General features: G+C 46.0%; 1 protein-coding gene across 2 annotated transcripts in view; it reads left to right on the forward strand.

Annotated features, from left to right (window-relative positions):
- The window catches only part of ubox5 (U-box domain containing 5), a 50,338-nt gene that overhangs the window by 17,585 nt on the left and 11,530 nt on the right, over window positions 1-21,223 (forward strand). For both annotated transcript variants that reach the window (XM_085975513.1, XM_085975514.1), the window contains exon 2: window positions 20,026-20,122. In XM_085975513.1, the coding sequence (XP_085831639.1) occupies window positions 20,069-20,122 (54 nt within the window). In that variant the 5' untranslated portion in view covers window positions 20,026-20,068. The remainder of the gene's footprint in view (window positions 1-20,025; window positions 20,123-21,223) is intronic.

Raw genomic sequence — 21,223 nt, forward strand, 5'->3', positions numbered from 1 at the left:
GTTGGTTCATAGGTATTTACTAAGCAAGTCTGGGGGGGGTTTCTAAAGGATATACACAATACACAGGCTTATATAGCCCAAGTGGCAATTACTGGCATTACGCACACCTGGGGCTCTTAAAGGCACGCACACCTGGGGCTCTTAAAGGCACATACACCATAATTGCTCTTAAAGGCACATACACCACAGGAGCACCCGGAGGAAACCCACGCAAACACGGGGAGAATGTGCAAACTCCACACACAGTCACCCGAGGCCGGATTCGAACCCGGGTCCCTGGCGCTGTGAGGCAACAGTGCTAACCACTATGCCACCGTGCTCCCCGGTGGAGCAGAGATTGTGTCGATTGGGCTTATACTCACTGGAGTTTAGAAGATTGAGAGGGGATCTCATCGAAACCTATAAAATTCTGTCAGGTCTGGACAGACTAGATGCAGGAAGGATGTTTATGATGGCCGGGGAGTCCAGGACCAGGGGTCATAGTCTAAGGATAAGGGGTAAGCCATTTAGGACTGAAATGAGGAGGAACTTCTTCACCCAGAGAGTGGTGAACCTGTGGAATTCTCTGCCACAGAGGGCGGTGGAGGCCAGTTCATTAAATATATTCAAGAAAGAGTTGGATATATTTTGTGAGGCTAAAGGGATCAAGGGAGATGGGGAGAAGGCAGGGACAGGGTACTGAATTTGGATGATCAGCCATGATCTCATTGAATGGCGGAGCAGGCTCGAAGAGCCGAATGGCCTACTCCTGCTCCTATCTTCTATGTTAATTCTTCATTAAGATGGAGAGTGAAGTAGTTGACTCAGAGACTAGGGTCCTGAATTTAAATAAAGGAAACTACGATGGTATGAGGCGCGAGTTGGGTAGGATTGATTGGGGAATGTCACTCAAAGGGATGACGGTGGATAGGCAATGGCAAACATTCAGAGACCGCATGGATGAAGTACAGAATTTGTTCATCCCAGTTTGGCATAAGAATAAAACAAAAAAGGTGACTCAACTGTGGCTAACCAAGGAAATTAGGGATAGCATAAGATCCAAGGAGAGGACATATAAATTGGCCAGAAAAAGCAGTAAACCTGAGGATTGGGAGCAGTTTAGGATTCAACAAAGGAGGACAAAGGGATTAATTAAGAAGGGGAAAATAGAGTATGAGAGTAAGCTTGCAGGGAATATAAAAACTGACTCAAAGCTTTTATAGATATGTGAAGAGAAAAAGTTTGGTGAAGTCAAGCGTAGGTCCCTTGCAGTCAGAATCAGGGGAATTTATAATGGGGAACAAAGAAATGGCAGACCAATTAAATACATATTTTGGTTCTGTCTTCACAAAGGAGGACACAAATAAACACCCAGAGATGTCAGGAAACATAGGGTCTGATGAAAGGAACTGAAAGAAATCAGTATTTCTAGGGAAATGGTGTTAGGGAAATTGACGGGATTAAAGGCCGATAAATCCTCAGGGCCTGATAATCTACATCCTAGGGTACTTAAGGAAGTGGCCCTAGAATTGTAGATACATTGCTGGTCATCTTCCAACATTCGATAGAATCTGGAACAGTACCCATGGATTGGAGGGTAGCTAATGTTACCCCACTATTCAAAAAAGGTGGTAGAGAGAAAACGGGGAATTATAGACCGGTAAGCCAACATCGGCAGTGGGGAAAATGCTAGAGTCCATTATAAAAGATGTAATAGCAGAGCACTTGGAAAACAGTGACTGGATCGGACAAAGTCAACATGGATTTACAAAAGGTAAATCGTGCTTGACTAATCTGCTGGAATTTTTTGAGGATGTAACCGGTAAAATAGATAAGGGAGAACCAGTGGATGTGGTGTATTTGGACTTTCAAAAGGCTTTCGATAAGGTCCTGCATAAGAGATTAGCGTGTAAAGTTAAGGCATATGGGATTGGGGGCAAGGTATTGACTTGGATGGTGAACTGGTTGGCAGACAGAAAGCAAAGAGTTGGAATAAACGGGTCTTTTTCCGAGTGGCAGGCAGTGACTAGTGGGGTACCGCAGGGATCGGTCCTTGGACCCCAGCTATTCACAATATAAATGATCTAGACGAGGGAACTAGATGTAATATCTCCAACTTTGCAGACGACACAAAGCTGGGTGGGCGTGTGTGCTGTGAGGAGGATGCCGAGAAACTCCTGTATGATTTGGACAGGTTGGGTGATTGGGCAGAAGCATGGCAGATGCAATATAACGTGGATAAATGCGAGGTTATCCACTTTGGTGTCAAAAACAGGAAGGCAGATTATTATCTGAATGGCAGTAGATTGGGAGAAGGGGAAGTGCAACGAGACCTGGGTGTCCTTGTGCACCAGTCGCTGAAGATAAGCAGGCGGTTAAGAAGGCAAATGGTATGTTGGCCTTCGTAGCGAGAGAATTTGAGTAGAGGAACAAGGATGTCTTGCTGCAGTTGTACAGGGCCTTGGTGAGACCACATCTTGAGTATTGTGTGCAGTTTTGGTCGCCTTATCTGAGGAAGGATGTTCTTGCCATGGAGGGAGTGCAGCAAAGATTCACCAGGCTAATACCTGGGATGGCAGGAATGACGTATGAGGAGAGATTGGGTCGATTGGGCTTATACTCGCTGGAGTTTAGAAGAATGAGAGGGGATCTCATTGAAACTTATAAAATTCTAACAGGACTAGACAAACTAGATGCAGGAAGGATGTTCCCGATGGCGGAGGAGTCCAGAACCAGGGGTCACAGTCTAAGGATAAGGGGTAAGCCATTTAGGACAGAGATGAGGAGGAATTTCTCCACCCAGAGAGTGGTGAACCTGTGGAATTCTCTACCCCAGAGGCAGTAGAGGCCAATTCATTAAATATATTCAAGAAGGAGTTGGATATATTTCTTAAGGCTAAAGGGATCAAGGGATATGGGGAGAAAGCAGGGACAGGGTACTGAATTTGGATGATCAGCCATGATCTCATTGAATGGCGGAGCAGGCTCGAGGGGCCGAATGGCCTACTCCTGCTCCTATCTTCTATGTTTCTAAATAATTAGCTGTTTGGTTGAAAACCAAGGTTTGAAGACTTTTTTAGTTTCCTTTTCCTCTTTTTCAATGTTTTGTGTTCATTTTCTCCCTTCTTATTCCAAAGGCGCTGATACTTGCTGGGGTACACTGCATGAATACTGACTGGTACACTGCCATTCTTCCCATGTGCACCTGAATTGATGTGGAGTTCTTTTGAAACTGCAGAGAATCTTAAAAAAAATGTTACGGCTCTGTCTGTGGCTGCATTGCAAGAGTGTCAGCCGTGGCTCAGTGGGTAGCACGCTTGCCTCTTGAGTCAGAAGGTTGTGGGTTCAAGTCCCATTTCAGAGACTTGCACAGAAATCTAGGCTGATACCCCAGTGCAGTGCTGAGGGAGCGCTGCATTGTCAGAGGTGCCGTCTTTTGGATGAGATGTTAAACCGAGGCCCCGTCTACTCTCTCAGGTGGATGTAAAAGATCCCATGGCACTATTTTGAAGAAGAGCAGGGGAGTTATCCCTGGTGTCCTGGCTAATACTTACCCCTCAATCAACATTTTAAAGAAAAACATTATCTGGTCATTATCACATTGCTGTTTGTGGGAGCTTGCTGTGCGTAAATTGGCTGCCGCATTTTCTACAATGATTACACTCCAAAAGTACTTAATTGGCTGTAAAGTACTTTGGGACATCCTGAGATCATGAAAGGTGCTATATAAATGCAAGTCTTTTTACCTAATGTGAGCAAAAAATTGTAAATGGGCCTTGTCTTGTTTCTGCATCTTCTGTTAAATGGTGCTGTCACTGCTAAATCTGTAAGCTTGCACCAAGTGAAAAGCAGTAATAAGGTGGAGCATTATACACTTAAGAAAGTTGTTATAATTTGATAGCCAGGAATGGGTATCGGATGACACCTTGGGCTAGCACTGTCATTTCACCACCAGAATCTGGCTTTGAATCCAGCCTGCAGTGATGGGAAGAAGTCCCCTTGTTCTGGTGTGTGTCTCCTACATGAGGTCAGTTTAGAGCCTTGCTGGTCTCGCACTCATCCCAAGAACACCGTTTGAAAAATGCAATTGGAGGTACACTTCTGAGCTTCGGGTTTAAGGCAGATTGGAACCATGTAGATTTGTAGGAGTACTGCAGCATGTTCCCTACAGACTTCCTGTACTGTGGTCTTATGATGGTCTGGTCCCGTTCCACACTCACGGGCTATTTGCAAGCAAAACCTCCTGTGATCTGTAATACAAATTTTTATCACAAGGTAGAAACATAGAAAAATAGGAGCAGGAGTAGGCCATTCGGCCCTTCGAGCCTGCTCCACCATTCGATATGATCATGGCTGATCCTCTATCTCAATACCATATTCCCGCTCTCTCCCCATACCCCTGGACTCCTTTTGTGTCTAGAAATCTATCTCCTTTTTAAATATATTCAGTGACTTGGCCTCCACAGCCTTCTGTGGTAGAGAATTCCACAAGTTCACCACCCTCTGTAGAAATTTCTCCTCATCTCAGTCCAAAATGTCCTACCCTGTATCCTGAGACTGTGACCCCTCATTGTAGACGCCCCAGTCAGGGGAAACGTCCTCCCTGCATCCAGTCTGTCTAGCCCTGTCAGAATTTTGGCGAAAGGGATTGTATCATGTGAAATCAACCTTTATCAGGCAGCTAACCGTTATGCTCGAGCACATAGCAATCACACTATCCCACTGGAGTAAAAGGAAAAAGGAGCTGCTTACTGTTTAGTGCCATTGGAATGTCTTTGTAATTCTCTGCCCCAGAGGGCTGTGGATGCAGAGTCATTGAGTATATTCGAGGCTGAGGTCGATAGATTTTTGGACTCGGGATTCAAGGGATATGGAGATCGGGCGGGAAAGTGGAGTTGAGGTCGAAGATCAGCCATGATCTTATTGAATGGCGGCGCAGGCTCGAGGAGCCTTATGGCCTAGTCCTGCTCCTAATTCTTATGTTCTTATGACTTGATGTGATATAATGGGGAAAACCTCTGAAATGTGCTCTCATTAGATGTGGTCTGATAAGGAATAGTCTGTATATTTTACACTCTAACTGTAATCTTCTATCTGTATCTTTACTTCATTACTAATATAAAAATACAGGGTACTGTGTGGCGGCGAGATTAACAAGTTGGAAGGCTCTGAACCTTGCTTTTCAATGTTTTCCTGAGGTACTGAAATCTCACCAGTAATGTGCAGGAACCATAACCTATTAAAGGTTTTCTGATTTTCTTTAAATGTACAGTGGTGCGTTCTACGTAAATTAAAACATGCTCTAAATGGATATGCTAGGATTGTGCTCCAGGGTCCAGTCAGTTATGCAGGGTTATGCTCGATGCCTGAGAGGAGAATAGTGGCTCCATATCCCAGGAGAAATGACATCGTTTCTGAGCCAGTATTCGACAACCTAGAAAAGTAGCAGAAACTACAGGTTGATGGTATACATTACAATCCTTCACTCTTACTGAAGGGGGAAAACAAATAAAAATACTGAGGACACAAACACTATTTTTGAAAGATGGCTTTTGGGAATATAAATACAAGTTGTTGTTGCCAAGTAATTATGATTTTTAATTGCTGCATTCTTCAACAATGAACATGGGTATCGCATTTTATAAAATCTTTAAAAAAAGCAACATTTGCCGAATTTAATTAAAATCTACTCTCTTATTTGCTATTGGAAATTTTTTTTAAAATAAAATGTATTTCTCCCAGTAGCAGCAAGTAATCTATAACCAGGAGAAAAGTTTTAATTAATTTTCTCACTTTAAAAAAAAAAAGGCTGATTCACAAGCTCCTCAAAAGAATTCCCATCTGCATCTGCAAGAATCACTTCACCTAGTAGCAGGACTGAGAGGAGTTCTGTTCACCTATCACCCCTGTGCTCGCTGACCTATATTGACGCCCGGTCCCACAATGCCTTGACTTTAAACTTCTCATCGTTATTTTAAATCTCTCCATGGCCTCATCCCTCCCTGTCTCTGTAACCTCCTCCAGCCCTACAACCCTCCGAGATCTATGCTCCTCCAATTCTGGCCTCTTGTGCATCCCCGATTTCCTTTGCTCCACCATTGGCGGCCATGCCTTCAGCTGCCAAGGCCCTAAGCTCTGAAATTCCCTCCCTAAACCTCTCCACCTTTAAGATACTCCTTAGAACCTACCTCACCCGTCTTAATATCTCCTTATGTGGCTCGGTGTCAAATGTTGTCTGATAACACTACTGCGTGGCTTCTTGGAATGTTTTACTACGTTAAAGGCGCTATATAAATGCAAGTTGTTGTTGAGTGGTGTTGTCGGGAGAGGGGACAGAGATAAAGAAACAGAGAGACTTGCGGAGAAACTGAGATGGACAGTCTAGGACGTGCAGTTCCTTTCCTTTCACCCAGCCTGCAAAACCCATCAGTTTTTTTTCTTTCTTGTATGCAATGCCGACTTTTACTTCGGCAGTAGTAACATTGGGAGCTAAGGATGGCCCATGGTTTATTACCTGTTTCGCATCCTTTTTATACAGGCTGTTCTCGAATTTGTAACAGCCTATTCTGACAGAAGTGCAGATTTCAGTGCCACCAGCTCGGCTCGCCCTTGTGTAAGAATGATTCGAACCTGACACCAAATTTGGTTACAACTCATCCGTTTATTGCGTAACGACAAGTCTTGACATTGGTCTTGGTATACGCAATGTTCGACAGTAGCTTGACAAAGAAAGAAACTATATTACCCCGTTCTTTCCTCGGGTACAGGAAGTAACCGCACGGATCATTCCACGTCCTGAGTCTCTACAAGAATTCAAGCATACAACAACAACTTGCAATATAGCGCCTTTAACATAGTAAAACGTCTCCAGGTGCTTTACAAGCGCGTCATCAACCAAAATTTGACACCAAGCTACATAAGGAGATATTGGGGCAGATGACCAAAAGCTTGGTCAAAGAGGTAGGTTTTAAGGAGCGTCTTAAGGGAGGGGAGAGAAGCAGAGAAGTTTAGGGAGGGAATTCCAGAGTTTTGGGCCTAGGCAGCTGAAGGCCCAGCAGCCAATGATGGAGCGATTAAAATCAGGGATGCGCAAGAGGCCAGAATTAGAGGAGCGCACCGATCTCGTAGAGTTGGAGGAGATGGGGAGGGGTGAGGCCGTGGAGGGATTTGAAGACGAGGATGAGAATTTCAAAATGGAGGCATTGCTGGACTAGAAGCCAATGTAGATCAGCGAGCACAGGAAGTATTGGTTGAACAGGGCTTGGTGCGAGTTAAGATACGGGCAGCACAGTTTTGGATGAGCTTAATTTATGGAGGGTGGAAGATGGGGAGACCAGCCAGGAGAGTGTTGGAATAGTCAAGTCTAGAGTAACCAAGGCACAGATGAGGTTTTCAGCAGCAGATGAACTGAGGTGGGGCGGACTAGGACGATGTTATGGAGGTGGAAGTGGGCGGTCTTGGTGATGGAGCGGATATGTGACCGGAAGCCCACCTTGGGGTCAAAGACAACACCAAGGTTGCAAACAGTCTGGTTCAGCCTCAGACAGTTGCCAGGGAGAGGGATGGAGTCGGTGACTAGGGGACAGAGTTTGTGGCGGGGATCGAAGACAATGGCTTCGGTCTTGCTAATATTTAATTGCAGGAAATTTCTCCTCATCTAGTACTGGATGTCGGACAAGCAGTATGACAAATCAGGGATGGTGGAGGGGTCGAGAGAAGTAAGGTAAAGCTGGGTGTCATCTGCGACGTGAAACCCAACGTGTTTTCAGATGATTCCGCCAAGGGGCAGCATGTAGATGAGAAATAGGAGGGAGCCAAGAATAGATCCTTGGGGGTTTCCAGAGGTAACAGTGCGGGAGTGGGAAGAGAAACCATTGCAGGTGATTCTGTGGCTACGACTGGATAGATAAGAATGGAACCAGATCAAGGGCAGTCCCACCCAGCTGGAGGATGGAGGAGAGGCATTGGAGGAGGCTGGTGTGGTCAACTGTGTCAAAAGCTGCAGACAGGTCAAGAAGCATGAAGAGGGATAGTTTACCATGGTCACAGTCACATAGGATGTAATTTGTGACTTTGATAAAGGCCGTTTCAGTGCTTTGACGGAATCCTGATTGGAGGGATTCAAACATGGAGTTGTGGGAAAGATGGGCACGGATTTGGGAGGCCTAATAGAGGTACTATAACCCCAGTCTTCTAGTGAGGCTGGCACCTACACTTGAGTGGTTGCTCTCAGCTGCCTGTTTCTCATCTCACTTGTTCCAGACTCTGGAATGTGTTAGGCCTCTTGTATCTTGGTTTAACAAGGTCTGATTTTTCTCAGTGACTCTTTCTCAGGCTTCGAACAACAACTTTTGGGAGGATCTTTTGTTAGCTATACACTCCTGCTTTATGGGTAGCCCTAACTTGACCATTTTCCAGTTTTGAGCTGTTCTATGTGTTGATGCCTAACCTGATTTCTGTGAGTGTGAGCTGGTTATATGTATAAAGTTGCCTAACCCAAACGTGAGTGGTTTATATGTTAAAAACACCCAATCTAAACGCAAGTTTTTATGCTGAAAAAGTGTCACATAAAAGGCTTAATCTTACACCTGCAACAAACTCTCTGGGCTGGATTTTACCAACCTCGGCGGGTCCCGAACTTGCTGCCGGCTCCAGCCCGCTGTTGAAAATGATTTTCCCCTGATTGGGCTTGTTAGGCCTGCCCAGCGCGTTTCCCGGGCCAATTGAAGGAAGTGGGTCTGATGACCTTATTCGATGATGCACCATTAGCCGGTTTCCTTAAAGGGACATAAGAATATAACATAAGAACATAAGAAGTAGGAGCAGGAGTAGGCCATACGGCCCCTCGGGCCTGCTCCGCCATTCAATAGGATCATGGCTGATCCAAACCTAGACTCACGTCCACTTCCCTGCCCGCTCCCCATAACCCTTAATTCCCTTATCAGCTAGGAAACTATCTCCGTTTTAAATTTATTTAATGTCGCAGCTTCCACAGCTCTCTTGAGGTAGCAAATTCCATAGATTTACTACCCTCTGAGTGAAGAAGTTTCTCCTCATCTCAGTTTTGAAACGGCAGCCCCTTATTCTAAGATTATGCCCCCTAGTTCTAGTCTCACCCATCAGTGGAAACATCCTCCCCGCATCCACCCGATCAAGCCCCCTCACAATCTTATATGTTTCGATAAGATCGCCTCTCATTCTTCTGAATTCCAATGAGTAGAGGCCCAACCTACTCAACCTTTCCTCATACGTCAACCCCCTCATCTCCGGAATCAACCGAGTGAACCTTCTCTGAACTGCCTCTTAAATATGGAAACCAAAACTGTACGCAGTATTCCAGGTGTGGCCTCACCAGTACCCTGTATAACTGAAGCAAGACTTCCCTGCTTTTTACCATGCGCAAATTAATTTTGACATTTCTGCTTTGAGGTGCTGCAAACACTGACAAGCACTGCACAAAGTTGCAGGGCTGCACGCAGGCAGGTTCTCTTCCCTTCCAATGGGCGGAAGAGACCTCCCCAGGAGATCAACACAGCCTGGTTGCACATTGCACAGGAGGACACAAGCAGGGATGTCATCAGGAGGACCAGGCTGCAGTGGCGCAAGCCTTTCAATGATCTCAGTAGATCACAAAACGATACTGCAAAGCCACACTCAACCTCATCCTGCTGTGCCACTCATCACATCTCCGTCACTCTGCCTTCCCTACCCTACTCCTGCACATCTCCTTACTCACACCAACTTACCTTGCACCTCCACCCATCCCTCTCCATCTACATTATCACTTCCCCATCTCACTAGCCACCCCTCACACTCACCCTCATCCTAGTCCAATCATACCAACTAACAACACTCAAGGCAAGGCACTTGTGTGTTTTTTTTCCCCAATGTTCATGTGCTCTTAAACATTGAAATCTTTATTTTCAACACTTTGCATTCGTGGACAGATTTGTGTGTATCTTTGGAAGTGTCTTAGTGAGTTGCAGTGAATGGTCAGGTATAACGGTATCCCCCGCAATGGTGATAATTGTGAAAGGAATGGCTTGGACATTGCAGGGATGCTTTATGATGTTGGTATGGGGTGGTGCCAACCCGGCGCATCATGTGGCAGCCAGGGTGTACAGCATCAAATGAAGTAAATTTGGCCATGAGGCGGCTATCCCTGGCCTCCCGGACAGCAATGTGGTCGGGTGTTCATGTCCTGTGCAGCATCAGTTGATTGCGGAGAAGGTTGGTGTTGTTGCTGGTGCTGCTGGTGTGCCTGATACTGCTGGTGTTGGGGCTGATCGTGGTGAGATTCTGAGGACCAAGGTGAGATCGTTTCAAGGGCACCGAAGCTGATGTAATAGATGGCAGGTGAAGTTGAGATGACAGAAGCAATCTGTCACTGGTGAGAGAGGTTGTTCCAATGAGGTGACACTGGATACAGAGTTTACTCCAAACACTTGCAACCTGCATAAAGCTCAATCTGTCTTCCAAATGCAGTAAGCAACAGCTTCTGAGCTTGGAAAGTGAAGAGTTGTGAGATGGGAGCTTTTATAGCTCATTTGCAGCTGTCAAGTTATAAAATGATCATACAACTCCCAACCTGTTTACCTGACGTGATCCCCAAGCAGCGTGGACCCCGTGGGCGACCTCATAAAATGTAAAGGTGAGCGCAAAATACTTATTAATGGGCTGTTAACAAGGTTATAATGACCTGAATTGCCTCCCCCGCCGTGTGTTGGGTCTGTTCAGCGCTGACAGACCCGACATCTGGGAAAGGCGTGTGGCGGCGGGTTGACAGCAGGGTCCCGACCCGCTGTCAAGAAATTCTTCCCACCCAACCCGCCACCGAATGCGCCCGCTGATCCCCTGAAAAATTCCCTCCCTCTGTGACTGAATGTTGCTGAGATCTGCCACCTACTGCATTTCCCCTAACCACCATATCTGCCACTTAAAAGAACACGTATTGGGTTTGTTAAACTGATCTTCCTTTCTGAAATCCGTGTGGGCTGCGCTCATTATTTTTTCTTCACCTAGATATTTAATCATTTTGTTTGGGGGCTTTTACTGGTGTGGTTCTTGGCCTCAACCGGAGTTCTGCAACAGTAATTGGCACTTGCATTGTTCTGTGGTGCAGTCTTCAATATTGTGCGAAGCAGTGTGCTTTGAAGTGGAAACAATTCTGGTTGGGTACGGATGTGAAGGTACTCCCACAGTGCTGTTAGGGAGTGAGTTCCAGGATTTTGACCTAGTGATGATGAACGATATATTTCCAGGCCCGGATGGTGTGTGACTTGGAGGTGATGGTGTTCCAATGCACCTGTCTTTCTAGGTGGTGGAAGAGGTCGCGGGTTTGGGAGGTGCTGTCGAAGAAGCCTTGGCGAGTTGCTGCAGTGCATCTTGTAGATGGTACACACTGTAGCCACGGTACGCCGGTGGTGGAGGGAGTGAATGTTTAAGGTGGTGGATGGGGTGACAATCAAGCAGTTTGTGTTGAGATTTGTTGCAGGTGGGTAACATGCCCAGAAACACATTTCACTCCTTTTATTGCAATTCGAGACTTGCAAATATATCCCTGATAAATTAGACATGCCCTTTAGAATGACCTTTTATCCCTCACACGCTCTCCTTATTTCGGTGTAAAAGTTCAGGTCTAGTCTCCTTGACCGGTGGGATAACATCACTTACCTCAACCAGCTGTGCTTCCAATTGTATCCAATCCAGATTTCTCTATTTCAGTTATCATATCAAGCTATACCCTCTCCCAGTCTCTGTGGTGCAATATATACCCCTGTAAATTCATCGCCCCCCCCCCACCAGTGTACATCCATATTTAGTCACGTCTCAATCAGACCTTCAAGTTCTGAACGAGCTGGCTGCAGAGAGAGTGGATGCATTGATTGTGATCTTCCAAAATTCCCTAGATTCTAGAACGGCTCCAGCAGATTGGAAGGTAGCAAATTAAAAGAGGGAGAGAGGAAATAGGGAACTACAGGCCAGTTAGCCTGACATCAGTTGTCAGGGAAAATGCTGGAATCCATTGTTAAGGAAGTGATAACAGGGCACTTAGAAAATCATAATGTGATTAGACCGAGTCAACATGAAAGGGAAATCGTGTTTAACAAATTTATCAAATTTTTTTTGAGGATGTAACTAGCAGGGTAGATAAAGGGAAACCAACGGATGTAGTCCACGTCACGGAAGACCTCTCCTGGTCCCTCAATACCTCCTCTCTGGTGAAGAAGGCCCAGCAGCGCCTATATTTCCTAAGGAGGCTGAAGGGATGTAACCTGTCACCCCTGATCCTCTCTAACTTTTACCGCTGCACAATAGAGAGCATCCTGACGAACTGTATCACCGTATGGTATGGCAGCTGTAGCTACTATGACCGGAAAGCCCTGCAGCGGGTAGTCAAAACTGCCCAACGCATTACCGGCACCTGGCTACCGACCATAGAGCACATATACCAGAAACGCTGTTTACGGAGGTCACGGTCCATCATCAAAGACCCTACCCACCCCAGCCACAGTCTGTTCGCCCTCCTGCCATCTGGGAGACGCTACAGATGCATTTGCACCCGTACGACCAGATTTAGGAACAGCTTCTTTCCCAGGGCTGTCATCCTACTGAACTCCACAAATAAACTCTAAAGCCTGCACATCTGCCAATGCACTTTGATGTAAGAAAAAGGAGTCTTACCATCAAGTAACTTTAAAGTAAGCTTTAAGTAACTTATAAACACACGCAGCACGGTGGCATAGTGGTTAGCACTGTTGCCTCACAGCGCCAGGGACCCGGGTTCGAATCTGGCCTCGGGTGACTGTCTGTGTGGAGTTTGCACATTCTCCCCGTGTTTGCGTGGGTTTTCTCCGGGTGCTCCGGTTTCCTCCCACAGTCCAAAGATGTGCAGGTTAGGTTGATTGGCTATGATAAAAAAAAATTGACCCTTAGTGTTAGGGGGATTAAATACGTGGGGTTACGGGGATAGGGTGGGATATGTGTTGGTGTAGGGGTTACGGGGATTGGGAGGGGTATGTGTCGGTGCAGGCTCGATGGGCCGAAATGGCCTCTATCTGTACTGTGAGGTTTCTGTGATTTCTGTGATATATACAAGAGAGGTCTTTACCATGCCTCTGGTAGAAGCCTCTTACAATACTGAACAGTCCAGTATTTATACCAGTCCAACAGGAAGTGACATATGACAGGAAGTGAGGTATGTTCACAGTTCACAGGAAGTGATGACATAACTTCCCGGAAGTTATTATTATTATCACATTCTTCCCTCCTGCAGGATTAGGAGGCTGTGGTCTACCTTTTGTTCCGCAGCCGCCGAACGAGGAAGAGTCGCACCCGTTTGGATTCCCGTCGTAGAGGGTCGCTGGTCCGCTTACATGCGGTTGGCCATTGGTCAGAGTCTGTGTGGCCTGGATTGCCCTGTGAAGGGTCGGGGAGATCATGGCTTCGTGTACGAGCCCCAATAGGTTCAAAGTCGGACTGCCTCTGTTCAGAGGGAGGTGCAGAGCTGGTCTGTGGCGGATCAGTACTTTCATGCGCGGTACTGGGAGGGTCGCAACTTTGAGTACGGGGTTCTACCGGCACCAAGCTAGTTGGTGTCCGATCAGGATCCTGGAGAGGGGTACCCGATAGGTCCCAAGAGTTTCCTGGTGAAATGCCATCACCCGATGTCCCACTAGGTCCTGGTGGGCAGGGAGCCAGATCCCGTAATGATACGGTAGATTCTCGGCCGTCGGAATATCGTATGTTTGCATAGGTGGGGTTGGCATCGGTTAGTTCGACCTCGTCTACGAGAGGGTCATTTTTAGACGTCCAAACGTATCTTCGGAGTAATACAGGTCCAGGAGTAGTTAGCCATGATGGGAGTGATGTCCCATGAGATGAGCGACGCTGGAATCCAAAGAACCGCTCATGAGGTGTAGTATTTGTGGCTGTAGAAAGCAGGGACCGTATAGAGTGCAATGCATCCGGAAGCACTGTTTCCCATTGCTGGTCTGGTAGGCCCCGAGATCTTAAAGCGAGACATACGGAATTCCAGATGATACCGTTATACCTCTCTACCTGCCCATTTCCGATGGGATGGTATGGTGTTGTTTTGCTTGTAGCAATTCCCCGTTCTGAGAGGTAGTCCTTGAGTTCCCTCGACATAAAGGATGGACCCCGATCTGAGTGAATATAAGCCGGCATGCCGCAGAGAGAAAATACCTGCTCAAGGCAGCAGATTACCGTGGACGCCAGCATATTGGAGCAGGGGAAGGCAAACGGAAAACGTGAATATTCGTCGATCATGGTGAGCAAATATGTGTTCCGAGTTGAAGAGGGCACTGGGCCCTTAAAATCGATGCTAAGTCGTTGCATCGGTTGGGTTGCATGTATGAGTATACCATCTGAAGGGCGGAAGAACTGAGGTTTTAATTCCGCACAAAGCCGGCATTCGGAGCATATTTTCTTTACATCTCCAGTGGAAAAAGGGAGATTCCGTGATCGTACGAAATGTAGCATGCGCGTAACGCCAGGATGACACAATCCATTGTGGACATCCATGAGAGTAGAGGATGACATAGTGGAGCAGAATGCCCGTGTGAGGGTGTCCGGGGCCACATTCTCCTTGCCAGGCCAATAGAGAATGGTATAACCAAAAGAGGCCAGTTCCATCCTCCAAAGTTGTATTTTATTATTCTTAATTTTGGTTCGTTTTCGATTATCGAGCATGAAGGCGACTGATCGTTGGTCCGTGATCAATGTAAAGTGCTGGCGAGCTAGAAAATGGTTCCACTTCCGTACTGCCTCTATGATGGCTGTGGCTTCTTTCTCAACCGGAGGATAATGTAGCTCGGCACCTTGTAAGGTCCTGGACATAAATGCTACAGGACGACCTTCCTGATTCAGAGTAGCCGAGATCGCCACCTCCGAGGCATCACATTCAACCACGAAAGGGAGATTCTCATCGATGGAGTGAAGAGCCGCTTTCTCCAACTGTTTTTTGAGAAGGTTAAAGGCTGCAACAGCCGTTGTTCCCAGTGGAAATGATCTAGCATGCAGCAAGGGTTGGATTTTGTCCGAAAAATGAGGAATCCATTTAGCGTAGTATGCAAACAGACCGAGAGCCCGACGTAAAGAAGCCGGATTCTTAGGTGACGGGAGCTCTTGGAGCGGGCAAAGTCTTTCTGGGTCACATAATTGATAAGTATCCTCAATCTAGTAGGAGCATCCGCTTTACATTCATCCAGAAAATTCTCAAAAGTACGGTACCAATGCTTCCATACCCTGCCAGCTGCTGGTGTATTTGGGTCCAAGTCCAGACGAATAGGTCTAAGGATTCTCTCCATGATGGGTGGTTCCCTGGATCCTTAACTCCGAGTTTGTCTGAAGGTCTAGTATTTGTAAGTGTAAATATTTAAGTTACTTAAATTGATGTAAGAAAAAGGAGTCTTACCATCAAGTAACTTTAAAGTAAGCTTTAAGTAACTTATAAACACACTATATACAAGAGAGGTCTTTACCATGCCTCTGGTAGAAGCCTCTTACAATACTGAACAGTCCAGTATTTATACCAGTCCAACAGGAAGTGACATATGACAGGAAGTGAGGTATGTACACAGTTCATAGTTCACAGGAAGTGATGACATAACTTCCCGGAAGTTATTATTATTATCACACACTTTATTATGGTTATGTTTATATGTTAATGTATTACAAGCCAAATGTATGTTGAATGTTTAAATGTCTTAATCTAAATGTACACTCTCGGGAGCCGCAAGCCTACATTTCGTTGTACTGCACTTGTGCACTAACAATGACAATCAAGTTGATTATGATTATGATTTGGATTTCCAAAAGGCATTTGATGAGATATCACATAAAAGGTTGCTACACAAGATAAGGGCTCGTGGGGTTGGGGGTAATAGAGGATTGGTTAATGGACAGAAACCAGAGAGTAGGGATAAACGGGTCATTATCCGGTTGGCAGGCTGTAACTAGTGGGGTGCTGCAAGAATCAGTGCTGGGGCCTCAGTTATTTACAATCTATGTTAATGACTTGGATGAAGGGACTGAGTGTAATGTATCCAAGTTTGCTGACGATACAAAGCTAGATGGCAAAGTAAGTTTTGAGGAGGATGCAAAGAGCCTGCAAAGGGATATAAACAGGTTAAGTGAGTGGGCAATAACGTGACGGCTGGAGTATAATGTGAGGAAATGTGAGGTTCTTCACTTTGGTAAGAAGAATAGAAAGACAGAATATTTTTTAAAGTGGTGCGAAACTATTAAATGTTGGTGTTCAGAGAGATTTAGGTATCCTTGTACAAGGAACCCAGGAAGTTAGCCTGCAGGTACAGCAAGCAATTAGAAAGGCAAATGGCATGTTGGCCTTTATTGCAAGAGGGTTGGAGTATAAGAGTAAGGAAGTCTTGCTACAATTGTACAGGGCCTTGGTGAGACCACACCTGGAGTACTGTGCACAGTTTTGGTCTCCTTATCTAAGGAAGGATATACTTGCCTTGGAGGCGGTGCAACAAAGGTTCACTAGATTGATTCCTGGGATGAGAGGGCTGTCCTATGACGAGAGATTGTGTAGAATGGGCCTATACTCTCTGGAGTTTAGAAAAATGAGAGGTGATCTCATTGAAACATACAAGATTCTGAGGAGGCTTGACAGGGTAGATGCTGAGAGGTTGTTTCTCCTGGCTGGAGTGTCTAGAACTAGGGGGCATAGTCTCAGGATAAGGGGTAGGCCATTTAAGACTGAGATGAGGAGGAAATTCTTCACTCAGAGAGTCGTGAATCTTTGGAATTCTCTGCCCCAGAGGGCTGTGGCTGCTGAGTCGGTGAGCTTATTCAAGGCTGAGATCGATAGATTTTTGGACTCCAGGGGAATCAAGGGATTTGGGGATCGGGCGGGAAAGTGGAGTTGAGGTCGAAGATCAGCCATGATCTTATTGCATGGCGGAGCAGGCTCGAGGGGCTGTATGGCCTACGCCTGCTCCTAATTCTTATGTTCTTAGTGCAATGTTAGAGGCATCATTACATATCCCTCCCTAACGTACACCTCTAGATCACTGTTGTCTTTAAGGTGCGTGGCTGCGCACACGTTCCTGAGCTTGCGCCCACTTCAAATTAAATGCCGTGCATAGAACTGGACTGCCGGACAGCTGGAGCGGGGGGAGGGACCCAATACACAATGGCCCGGAATGCAGACAGAGCCGTTTGCGAGTCTTGCGACCTCAGAGCCGATCCCAATTGGAAAGTTAACAGCAGAGTTGGGGCAGCGGCCACATGATAAGGGAGTTGGCAGTGTTAACGATGCCTCCGCAAGATCCTGCAAATCCACTGGCAGGATAGGCGCACCAACGTCAGTGTTCTTGCTCAGGCCAACATCGAAGCTCTGACCACGCTCAATCAGCTCCGATGGACGGGTCACATTGTCCACATGCCCGATACGAGACTCCCAAAACAAGCGCTCTACTCGGAGCTCCGGCACGGCAAGAGAGCCCCAGGTGGGCAGAGGAAATGCTTCAAGGACACCCTCAAAGCCTCCTTGAAAAAGTGTAACATCCCCACCGACACCTGGGAATCCCTGGCCTAAGACCGCACAAAGTGGAGGAGAAGCATCCGGGAAGGCGCCGAACACCTCGAGTCTCTTCGCTGGGAGCAAGCGCAGGCAGCGCAAGGAGCACACGTCAACCCAAGCACCCCACCCACCCGCCCCTTCAACCACCGTCTGCCCCACCTGTGACAGAGACTGTAGGTCCCGCATTGGACTAATCAGTCACATGCGAGCTCATTTTTAAATTGGAAGGAAGTCATCCTCGGTTCCGAGGGACTGCCTAAGAAGGATAAGGGAGTGGGTGAGGGGTTAGTTGTGTGGCCCTCTGAGAAGTTCCACGTTCTGCAGGCAGAAGCTGCAGAGGAGCCGCAGTCAGCCGGTTGCCATGGTGATGAGGGCAGCATGTCCCTCCTTTTCCTTTGATGCCACGGTTCCAGGGGCCTGTGTTACACAAACTCCGTGGGGCCCTTCGGAGCAGGGCCGTCTTGGTGCAGCCAGCCACCGCTATGGGGCTAGACGAAGCTTTAAAAATCAGCGGTAGATATGTTATGTCTGACATTTGGTGATAGGTACTCGATTGCCTTGGCCTGAGCACATGGAGTTTGATAGTGCTGTGATCATTGTATTGTGTATAGGTATTCGATTGCTTGTGCCTGGAGGTGTGTGTGTGTGTGGCAGTCATATTAAAAGCAGCATGAACTGAACTCACTGACGGTCTCTGGATTATCTTTGCAAACGCAATAAGATAACCACGTGTACCTCATCTTATTAAACCTGTTTACAGGTGAGCGAGGTGCCGAGTTTTACCCAACAGCAAAAGAAGGGACTTTGTTGCTGTCAGATGGCAGTGACATGTTTTAGGAGAGGAAATGAGAAACGAGTTTGTGTGAATTTTGAACTGTACGTGAATCCGCTTTTTAAAATAAAAAGATCGTACTGCAGATGGGTTTGTAAGATCAGACCTTCAATCATTAGGTGAAGCATTTTGGCACAGGGAAGAAGAGTGATTAACACAAGTTTAACTTACTTTTAAATCAGCTACTTTTTACTAAATCCAATATTGCACCAGGGCTGGATTTATGGTTTTACTCTTGATGCTGATGAAAGTTAATAAAAACCTTAATAACACAAAAAGTGGGGAAAATTGGAGCTTACTTTTGAAAATCAAAATTCTGGCGTCAGGTTTATATTTTGAGAAATGTTGAGGCACCTCACTTTCTACAGGCCAACCCAATTAGCACATCTGTCTGCTGAAGAATTCGGACTGCCTGGGGACAACAACAGTTGCCTTTGTCAGAAACAAAAATATGAGAATTATTTTTTAATTCGAAAAGTTGTTTGAAGCTGGAAAAAGTATGGGAAAGTGATGTTAATTTTACCGTAAACAAACTTGCAGAATGTGCATGTAAATGACAAATTAATTTCCATATAGATAAGTGTGAGGTGGTGCATTTTGGTAGGAGGAATAAGGAGGCGACCTACTCCTTGGAAAATAAGAATCTAAATGGAGTAGAGATGCAAAGGGATCAAGGGGTATAGATTCATTAAAATCATTAAAAGTAGCAACGCAGGTTAAAAAAGCCATAAAAGTGCAAATAAAGCACTGGGGCTCATTTCTAGAGGAATAGAATTCAAAAGCAGAGAAGTTATGTTAAACTTGTCTGGTTGTCTCATGATTTGAGATGGTGGGGTGGCAATGTATTAGTGTATGTATGCTTTTAAGTGGCTGCTGTTGCTGCCGTTGTTGGTGTAAAAGTTGTTGTTGTAAAAATAGCCGACGGACAAAAAGGTCGCGCTCAAAGGAGTTCGTGGCCCGCTCAGTAAAAAAAAAAGTTCGAGGGAACATTTGCTCCAGATCCTCAATTTTATTCAGGGCGTTTCCATTAAGCATGTTGGCTGTTGGCTTCATGTTGCAATCAATCTGTCTCAACCAATGGATTGTGATCTAAAATGCAGTCGTGTTGCAGTCAAGTTTGAAGTGGTTTCAATAGTGATTGAAAAGAAACTTGGCAGCTTTAGCATGTCTTGTGTTAGGGCAAGTGACCTGGCACAACATCCCAATACAATCCTCACAAACTTCTATACGCATCAAGTGCTGCAATTTTGTATAAGGTCTCACTTTCTGCGCAGATCTGAGTGATAGCTGATCACTTGCAGCAGATCACTTGTCCTTTGGAGAGCTGCTGTAAGTTTAACAGTGTACTATAAGGCTGTGATGTCCTTTGGAGAGCTGCTGTAAGTTTAACAGTGTACTATAAGGCTGTGATGCAATGGAGGGGATAAGGTGACAAACAGCGTGAGCTTATATGGGAACACCATCTGATACCAGGATTGTGTCCTAGCCCCAACTCACTCCATCTCAGTGCGCTGCTGATCCAAGTTTACAATTGATCGTCTTCTGAAGATCAAGGTAGTTGTCACATCATTGACTCTGCAGCTGTGCACAGGTTTAGAATCCAATCCTGACTGGTTAACTATTGATTTATTTCCCCCTATTACAGAAGAAACTTCTGCCAGAACTTGCTCTTGATTCTACTGCAGAGAATGACGATAAACTTCTGCCTCCCACACTTCAACCCAAGGATTCAGTGCAATAAGGTAACTGGTCTTTTTCTACTGTAATTAGCTGAATTTGCAAAGAAACCCAAAGTCCACCTTCCTACTCGTTTGCAAAACAGCTCTGCTTAGACAAGGGTTTTTGTTTAAAGTTACAGGAAACTTTGGTTTATCTGGAGGTTAGCTGTCCTGAATGCTCGAGCCACCGGCAGAAATCAGGAGCCGTTTCATTAGGTTTTTTTTCTTTTCGTTGCTTTATTTCACCAGTCAGGCTCTGCAAGGTCTCGCTGAAGCTGTTGCTAAGCTACAGAGACGCTTGCAAGGTACAGCCGACTGTTTAGAAGCTGTTGCTAAGCAACAGGGTTTGTTGCCAGATACGGAGCTCAAAATCTCCGTATGTTTCAACATTAGCGCTGGTTTGTCTGGCAGTTTTGATGGGACGGCAACAGCTCGGTCCCGTCGGTGCCAGATAGCACAAAGTTTCCTGTAACAGGTTAGGGGGTGGGGGTGGGGGTGGGGTGGCAGGTGAAAAACAGCCCTGACTGCTTCCAGCCTTCACTTGTACAATAATTCTTCCCTTGTCAGTGATTACGGATTAAGGGACTGGCTGATGAAATTTGCATTAAAATGAAGCTCCATCTGCTTGTTCAGGTGGATGTAAAATATCCCATGATAGTATTCAAAGTAAAGCAGAAATTGGAGCGCTACCACAGGGAGTAGTCAAGGCGAGCCACGTAGATACATTTAAAGGGAAGCTAGATAAGCCCATGAGGGAGAAAGGAAGAGAAGATTATGTTAATAGGATGAGATGAAGTAGGGTGGCTCGTATGGAGCATAAACGCTGGCATAGACCAGTTGGGCCGAATGGCCGCCTTCTGTGCTGCAGACTCGCTGTAGACTCTGTGTAACTGTTTCTTCAACAACAAAAAAGGGCAGGGTTCCAAAATGGATTTGTAGGTATAGAACTATTTCATTTATTAAATTAACTATATAACTGGAACACAAAGTTGTTTATGTTCTGCTTTAAACCCAGTCTCAGAAGAGGATGCACCAGCCATTCTGGTAGGGTGCCTGAGTGAGATTACCAATTTAGCAACAGTTGTGCTGAATTGTAGGCAACTCTGTGATGGAGTATAATGGGGG

Source organism: Somniosus microcephalus, chromosome 2 (genome assembly GCF_052327205.1).
Source record: "Somniosus microcephalus isolate GS21.2 chromosome 2, FLI_Smic_1.0, whole genome shotgun sequence".
NCBI classification, from domain to species: Eukaryota; Metazoa; Chordata; class Chondrichthyes; order Squaliformes; family Somniosidae; genus Somniosus; species Somniosus microcephalus.